Source organism: Polyodon spathula, chromosome 18, assembly GCF_017654505.1.
Source record: "Polyodon spathula isolate WHYD16114869_AA chromosome 18, ASM1765450v1, whole genome shotgun sequence".
NCBI lineage: Eukaryota > Metazoa > Chordata > Actinopteri > Acipenseriformes > Polyodontidae > Polyodon > Polyodon spathula.
Window position 1 is genome coordinate 12,952,903 of NC_054551.1, and position 9,204 is coordinate 12,962,106.

The 9,204-nt window shown below is 38.5% G+C and overlaps 1 protein-coding gene across 3 annotated transcripts in view; it reads right to left on the minus strand.

Moving 5' to 3' along the window:
* The window catches only part of LOC121330996 (COP9 signalosome complex subunit 3-like), a 50,689-nt gene extending 41,724 nt beyond the window's left edge, over nt 1-8,965 (minus strand). For all 3 annotated transcript variants that reach the window (XM_041278074.1, XM_041278073.1, XM_041278072.1), the window contains exons 1-2: nt 8,819-8,965; nt 3,482-3,611 (exon numbers count right to left, since the gene is read on the minus strand). In XM_041278074.1, coding sequence (XP_041134008.1) covers nt 3,482-3,611; nt 8,819-8,873 — 185 coding nt within the window. In that variant the 5' untranslated portion in view covers nt 8,874-8,965. The remainder of the gene's footprint in view (nt 1-3,481; nt 3,612-8,818) is intronic.
* Nucleotides 8,966-9,204: the final 239 nt, after the last annotated feature.

Consider the following 9,204-nt stretch of genomic DNA (forward strand, 5'->3'; position numbering starts at 1 on the left):
ATATCAATTAACTACAAGAATAGCTTTGTTTTACTTTGCGTAAACCTTAAAATATTTATTTTAGAGTGAAAGTTTTTATAGGCTACCTAAAGTGGCAAATTCTAATATTTTATTGTCCTTGACTATGAGGTTCCAGGCAAAAATGCCACTATGTTATGGAAAGTATTAATTTATTGAAGATGATACATTTGGAGTGAGCATTCATTTAAGGCCACTAAAGTGTGTTAGTTATTGACACCCGTACATGCAAGGGTTAATCTGCAAACAAAAAGGTACTGACTTTAAGGAAGAGGGCTGGCATTTCTTCTACCATATTCCACTGCCAAATTTATAGTAGCTTCCATATATGCTTCAAGTTCAAATGCTTGTGGGTTTCATGCCTTATCGCTGGTATTGGTAGCTGCCTGCTTACCTTTGCCTAGCCCTGTTTTAATATAACCTTCAGGTTTGAACAATACCAGTGGTGGGCCGACTAATCTGATTAACAGGAGCGACAAGCACTAGTTTTTTGGTGTTTCGCATTTGGGTTGTGAAAAAAACAAAAACAAAAAAAAAAATAACAGAATGTTAACTACAGTTGAGTGGATGTTTACAGCCTAAATCTTGTATCAATATAGAACAGTAAGTCATTCAGCTTATCCTGGAAAAAAAACTTGTTTTTGGCTACTTCTGTACGGCGTATGTTAGACATGCCGCATACAATTTTATATTGTTTTTAAAAAATGTTACGTTAACTGTACAACACATATACGGTACATGTTACAACATGTGGTTGTGTGTGTGTATATATATATATATATATATATATATATATATCTATATATATATATATATTATATATACAACACACACACATATACAGTACTGTGCAAAAGTTTTAGGCAGGTGTAAAAAAATGCTGTAAAGTAAGAATGCTTTCAAAAATATACATGTTAATAGATTATACTTATCAATTAACTAAATGCAAAGTGAGTGAACAGAATTAAAATCTACATCAAATCCATATTTGGTGTGACCACCCTTTGCCTTCAAAACAGCATCAATTCTTCTAGGTACACTTGCACACAGTTTTTGAAGGAACTTGGCAGGTAGGTTGGCCCAAACATCTTGCAGAACTAACCACAGTTCTTCTGTGGATTTAGGCTGTCTCAGTTGCTTCTCCCTCTTCATGTAATCCCAGACAGACTCGATGATGTTGAGATCAGGGCTCTGAGGGGTCCCTACCATCACTTCCAGGACTCCTTGTTCTTCTTTACGCTGAAGATAGTTCTTAATGACTTTCGCTGTATGTGTGGGGTCGTTGTCATGCTGCAGAATAAATTTGGGGCCAATCAGATGCCTCCCTGATGGTATTGCATGATGGATAAGTATCTGCCTGTACGTCTCAGCATTGAGGAGACCATTAATTCTGACCAAATCCCCAACTCCATTTGCAGAAATGCAGCCCCAAACTTGCAAGGAACCTCCACCATGCTTCACTGTTGCCTGCAGACACTCAGTTCCTGTGTTTCCGTGCATAGTTGAGTCGCCTGGCCTTGTTTCCACGTCGGAGGTATGGCTTTTTGGCAGCAAGTCTTCCATGAAGGCCACTTCTGACCAGACTTCTCCAGACAGTAGATGGGTGTACCAGGGTCCCACTGTTTTCTGCCAATTCTGAGCTGATGGCATTGCTGAACATCTTCCGATTGCGAAGGGAAGTAAGCACGATGTGTCTTTCATCTGCTGCAGTAAGTTTCCTTGGCCGACCACTGCGTCTACAGTCCTCAACGTTGCCTGTTTCTTTGTGCTTCTTCAAAAGAGCTTGGACAGCACATCTGGAAACCCCTGTCTGCCTGGGAGAGACCTTGCTGATGCAGTGTAACTACCTTGTTTCTTGTTGCTGTGCTCAGTCTTGCAAAGGTGTATGACTTTTGACAGTAAACTGTCTTCAGGAACTTCACCTTGTTAGGTGAGTTTGGCTGTTCCTTGCCAAGTTTTATTCCTCCTACACAGCTGTTTCTGTTTCAGTTAATGATTGTGTTTCAACCTTCATATTGTTTGGTATAGTTGTTTAATTATACACCTGACTAAATACCTACAAAATCCCTGACTGTGCAAGTGTACCTAGAAGAACTGAAGGCAAAGGGTGGTCACACCAAATATGGATTTGATTTAGATTTTTCTTCTGTTCACTCACTTTGCATTTAGTTAATTGATATATATATATATATATATATATATATATATATATATATATATATATATATATATATATATATATCTATTAACATGTCTATTTTTGAAAGCATTCTTACTTTACAGCATTTTTTCACACCTGCCTAAAACTTTTGCACAGTTCTGTATATATATATATATACACACACACACACATATATACATATAGTGCCTATAGAAAGTCTACACCCCCTTTCAAAATTTTCACCTTTTGTTTGTTTGTGAAATTTTCCATTTCCAGGTTCATAAAAAAAAGACATAAAACACAGTTCTCTAGTTGTTTTTTCTCCGGAAAAAGCCAAGAAAACCTTTCAATGGCCGAATGAAGCCGAAAAAAAAGGGCCTATCTGATAACCCCATGCACCACAAAGACAACACGGACATAAACAAAGGAGAGAGCTGCTTCTGCATCCAGCGCTCAAAGAATATCACAGACATTTCAGAGCTTTTTGAGATGTTATAGTAATAACATAATGACATGGATCGCATTATTGAGGAGTTTGGTGATGAAACGAGTGATCAGGAGAGGCTTTATTAGTATGTATGTCTATAAAGAGGAATGTGAAAAATACAGCGAACAAGGGGTGGGGCTTGGCTGGAGATGCAGTACTAAGTGTACTTTTGCGATTCAGTGCCTTTTAAACCAGATTTACTCTGAAAAAAAAAAAATTCAAAACAGTGCGTGTAAAATAAACAGCGCATGTGAAAATAAATTTGACGTGACGTGTCTGACAAGCGCTGAATAAACGGACCGCTAAGGGTAAAATGAAACTGATATCCCATCATGCCTTTTTTCTTTTAAAGTGTACAGCCTCTATATATGAGCTCCCAATATCTCTGACAAGCACCTAGGTACATATTTTTACGATATCACAACAAAAGGAATAGGTTTATTTTTTTTGGTGCATATGTACAGCTATTATGTACCATATATCACCTTACAGTACGATATGACAAAACTGACAATGATGACACCCAAAAATAATCTTAATATTTTTAAATAAAAGTAGCAAATATAGTATTAGGCGGTGGATCCCACTGGTCGCCGGCTTAATTTGAAAACCCTGTTTTTCTGAAATCTTTTGGAAGGAACATATCCTGCAATATTCCTGATGTGAAGTAAAACCACAATATCAAAACAAAGCTGAGTAGTAACAATTTGTTAATCAGTTGCCAGAAAAAAATTCCCTCTGGTTTCGTGGTATTAAGGTATGGTTTCTAAGAATCATACAACAGGCATGGCAGACAGCACATAAAATTCACTTACAGGACTGCAAGAACACCGAGCGAGTGCTCCTGCATGTCCAAAGCCCCCAGCACTGTGTCTAGATGGGACAGATTCTTTGCCAGCAGCTCCCCACTTTTGTTAATCAGCTCACAGAGTTGTGTCATCTGACCTAAAAAAAAAAAAAAAAAAAACACAGTACATATGTAAGCCATAAGACCCGAACACCGAGGGCATTATAGACCATTTGGTAATAACCGATATTGTTTTAAACTTCAATATTACCACAATTCATTATCATTTATTTACCTTGACTGTAGTTCAAATTGTTTCTCAGGTATGTATCCTCCTACATAAGCACTCTAAAATGAACGTTCTGCAAAATACATTTATCCATTATAACACCCTCAAACATTCCATCTCCCTGGAAACTGCTCCCGCCCCCTTAATCCTAATCAGCCAACTGGATCATCCCATCTAGCACTCAATCACACACGCACGCAGTCCCTTCCCTCCTCATCCAATCTACCTAATTGGGCGTGACCAACACCACAACAAACAGGCAACACAGTGGCACAAACAACACTAACGTGACAAACAAGATAACATAGAAGTCTGGAAACAGGCCATGCTGCCCGTGTTGCTACAATATATTTTGTACTTTTATTTGCCATAAAATTACACTGAACAGTGAATTTACAGTAAACTTTTTTTTTAGATTAAATGACATTTGTGAATTGAAAGCAGGCTGATTTCCCACATCTGAGGGACGACTCATGGAACAGCCAAACACTGCACTGCACCGCACTGGCACTCGAGGGAGGGGCGTTGAGTGTTTTTTTGTTTGTTTTTTGTAAGAAATGAGCCTATTCAGGCTTTGTGATCTTCAAAAGAGGCTGACCTATAATTTCTGAGGCTGTTTTCACACCGATGCCCTTAAACGGCATAACAGTCCTACATTGTAAACCAGCATTCGATGTATGCGGACTAATCGTCTTCTGTGTCAGTTTGCGCAGTGCTGCAGTCCTTCCCGTCTGCGGCGAGCACAAGAGAATTCTATGCCGAATCCGAACCTTGTTTATAAGCCCAACGGTTATGTCAGCAGAGAGCAGGAGAGATTTTAATTTTGTTTTAAATATGGTTGTGAAATCGGAGGGTATTGGTGAAATGTACCTGTTGTGTTGAGTTTAAATATTGCATACTCACTAGTCAGTTTTAAGATTTAGTTTAATAAGTGATGCCACTGCTGTATATACAGTACTGTTGGAAAACATGGATTGAGAATTGACTAGCAGTTTGCTATGCATGTGGACTGGCAGAACTATACTGGTGTTCTTTTCTGAAAAGAGACTAATATTGCAGATAGCAGACTGTTTGGTTCAAATTGCATGTACTGCTAACAATTGATAGAGACATTACGTCTACAAGTTTCTTGCCCAGCATTGACTGCAAGCTAAAAAGATAACAATGCTGTGGACCAGAAGGGGCCAGGCTGTAAGACTTTAGAATGCAAAGCACAAAGGGGCTAAAAGGCTCCCAGGGACTGGCGTTGGACCCAGAGGTTCTCAGAGAGATCGAAAGAGATAATGCCACTGGGATCAAAGGGGCAGATTTATGGACCTTTTTTCTCCAGGAGTGTGAAGAATGCACTGAGTTCAGAGGTTGTCACACTAGACTACACACACACACACCAAATTAACAGAATAATGTGTTGTACCTTGACCATTGCTTAAGTGTCAGAGAAAGGGGATGTGGACCATCTATACAGAAGGGTATTTAAAGTCATGCAAACATTGTAATGTTGAGTGTTGTTTGTCCTGTACCTGGGACCAGACTCCCTGCATATTTCAATAAACCTGGCAACTGACTGAAGAAAAGGACTCTGTGCATTTTCTTGAATCTACTTACTCACCATCTATTTTGTTAAGTTACTTCAAGTACATTACACGCTAAGTGAGACTTGCGTGGCGATTTCTCAGATGGCTTTTGAATAATGTTAGTGCTACTGATTGCCTCCGAGTTTTCTTTGTTCTGTTCTCTGACTAAATACCACAGTATATTTGCCATTTTTTAAACAGATTGTTGAGTGATTTAAATGCTGTTTCAGTTGTATGCTGACATTTTTACCTCCAGAAACACTGTTTAGATAATTGTTACTATTAAGGAGTAGTAAGGCGGTCAATACGCCTCACGTGTCAACCTGCTCCTATCCAGTATTAATTAACTTTAGCATAACCGAGGCAGAAGTGTTAAAGAGACTAGGAGCTCTTAAAATAAACAAATCTCCTGGGCCGGATGAGATCCTCCCAATAGTACTCAAAGAAATGAAAGAAGTTATTTACAAACCGCTAACCAAGATCATGCAATTGGAGAAGGAATCTATGAAAAAGACCTAGGAGTTTTTGTTGACTCAGAAATGTCTTCATCTAGGCAATGTGGGGAAGCTATAAAAAAGGCTAACAAGATGCTCGGATACATTGTGAAAAGTGTTGAATTTAAATCAAGGGAAGTAATGTAAGACCTCATCTTGAATATTGTGTTCAGTTCTGGTCATCTCGCTACAAAAAGGATATTGCTGCTCTTGAGAAAGTGCAAAGAAGAGCGACCAGAATTATTCCGGGCTTAAAAGGCATGTCATATGCAGACAGGCTAAAAGAATTGAATCTGTTCAGTCTTGATCAAAGAAGACTACGTGGCACCCTAATTCAAGCATTCAAAATTCTAAAAGGTATTGACAGTGTCGACCCAAGGGACTTTTTCAGCCTGAAAAAAGAAACAAGGACCAGGGGTCACAAATGGAGTTTAGAAAAAGGGGCATTCAGAACAGAAAATAGGAGACACTTTTTTACACAGAGAATTGTGAGGGTCTGGAATCAACTCCCCAGTAATGTTGTTGAAGCTGACACCCTGGGATCCTTCAAGAAGCTGCTTGATGAGATTTTGGGATCAACAAGCTACTAACAACCAAACGAGCAAGATGGGCCGAATGGCCTCCTCTCGTTTGTAAACTTTCTTATGTTCTTCTTATGTTCTTAACAGTCTCGACACAGGGGTTGTACCGACAGACTGGAAAATCACAAAAGTAACACCGATCCACAAAAAGGGAAACAAAACTGAACCAGGTAACTACAGACCAGTAAGCCTGACTTCTATTATATGCAAACTTATGGAAACTATAATAAGATCCAAAATGGAATATTACCTATATGGTAACAGCATCCTGGGAGACACTCAACATGGTTTTAGGAAAGGGAGTTCTTGTCTAACTAACCTGCTCGATTTTTTTGAGGATGCAACATGGATAATGGATAATTGCAAAGCATATGACATGGTTTATTTAGATTTCCAGAAAGCTTTTGACAGAGTCCCGCATAAAAGATTAATTCTCAAACTGAACGCAGTTGGGATGCAAGGAAACACATGTACATGGATTAGGGAGTGGTTAACATGTAGAAAACAGAAAGTACTGATTAGAGGAGAAACCTCAGATTGGAGTGAGGTAACCAGTGGTGTACCAGGTATTAGGTCCTCTGCTATTTCTAATCTACATTAATGATTTAGATTCTGGTATAGTAAGCAAACTTGTTAGATTTACAGACGACACAAATGTAGGAGGCAAAAATAGGAGTGGCAAACACTGTTGCAGCAGCAAAGGTCATTCAAAATGATCTAGACAAGATTCAGATCTGGGCACACACATGGCAAATGGCATTTAATAGAGAAAAGTGTAAGGTACTGCATGCAGGCAATAACAATGTGCATTATAAATATCATATGGAAGATACTGAAATTTAAGGAATCTATGAAAAAGGAGTTTTTGCTGACTCAGAAATGTCTTCATCTGGGGAAGCTATAAAAAAGGCCACCAAGATGCTCGGATATATTGTGAAAAGTGTTGAATTTAAATCAAGGGAAGCAATGTTAAAACAGTACAATACATTAGTAAGACCTCATCTTGAATATTGTGTTCAGTTCTGGTCACCTCGCTACATAAAGGATATTGCTGCTCTAGAAAGAGTGCAAAAAAGAGCAACCAGAAATATTCCGGGTTTAAAGGCATGTCATATGCAGACAGGCTAAAAGAACTGAATCTTCAGTCTTGAACAAAGAGGACTAGGCGGCGACCTAGCATTCAAAATTCTAAAAGGTATTGACAATGTCGACCCAAGGGGCTTTTTCGACCTGAAAAAGAAACAAGGACCAGGGGTCACAAATGGATATTAGACAAAGGGGCATTTAGAACAGAAAATAGGCGGCACTTTTTTTACACAGAGAATCGCGAGGGTCTGCAACCAACTCCCCAGTAATGTTTTTAACAACCAAACGAGCAAGACGGGACGAATGGCCCCCTCTCGTTTGTAAACTTTCTTATCTTATGTTCTTATTAATAGATCCGGTAAGTAAGTTGGTCTATGATGTCACAGCTGTGCGGTAAGACAATTATTACCGCAGGGTCGGCCAATTATAGCGCTTAATTTATCCTAGCCATTTTATAAGTTCCATTACCTTGTTGCTTCCCGAGTCACAACAAAGCGTATATGTATAACCTCCCACTGCTGTAACAGCAGAAGAACACCTTATTTTTGCAGATGCGTGGCAATCAAAGCTTAAACGAGCTATTATAAAATTACGCATGACTGTTTTAGAAGAAAACGTTCTACTTATATAATATATTGTTGTAAAAACACAAGGGCACTACGATAATACTACCTTGTTCTTCCTACATATTTCATAATACATGACATATCAGAGATGCTCCAAATTCGGGTTAGTTATGAGTTATTGTTACACGAAATTGTACTCCTGTTATATGTTACGATAACCAACTGCTTAGGACAAGCCCTATGACAATGCACAATGACTATGTATGATAATACTGGCTAAAATGCAAGTCGGGTTAGCTATGTTTAATTATCAGCAAAACACTGCTATACCCCCACTTGAAAATGAACACAAATTGAATTGCAGTATGAACTGGTGGTACCAACAGTATAACAGGCCTTGGAACGCATTGAAATCGGAACTTCAGTCCTCAATAAAATCGACGAATTCTCTAGCCAATCAAACACCCCCTTGATCTAGTTAAACCAATCCAGAACGTGCTAGGGTGGAACTTCCTGTCCGCATACGCAAATAATCAAAATATTCCCAGTTTAAATAACATTTTACTGCTTTAAAATGTTTATTATTTAACGCAACATGTACTGTTTTCATGCTTAAGGCGACACATTGGAGAATGCGACGTAATGAAAATGGTTACAAAATGAACCGATCAAACGTGTAACATGATAAAGCTGAACAGCAGGCTTAATTAAAAAAAAAAAAAAAAAAGTTTTTTTTTTATTTCAAAGCAACTTTTTAAAATATAGCCTACCGTACCTTGAGCGGAGAGCTGCCGAACATTGTTCACAAACTGCTCCAAGGCAGAAGCCATCCTTTTGTATGTTCAGGGTTGTAAATGTTCAGTTTATTTTCATTCAAATGACATTGACAGCTCGCAGTGAAAAAGGACCACAGAACCGCCAATGTGGGGGAAGTATCGTGAGACTTGAGCTGTGCTCAGAGTTGACGTTTCTTTTTCTTTTGCACCGTAATATGCAGAAGACTCGTGCTTAAATGCACAGAATGCCATTTTGTAAACTTGCAGCAATAATAAAAGCTTTTATTTGCATGTAATTTGATGTCATGAAACACAAAATAAAAACTTACCCTATTAAGAAATTGCATGCAATGTGCATAAACGCATTATGCGGTAATATATATAT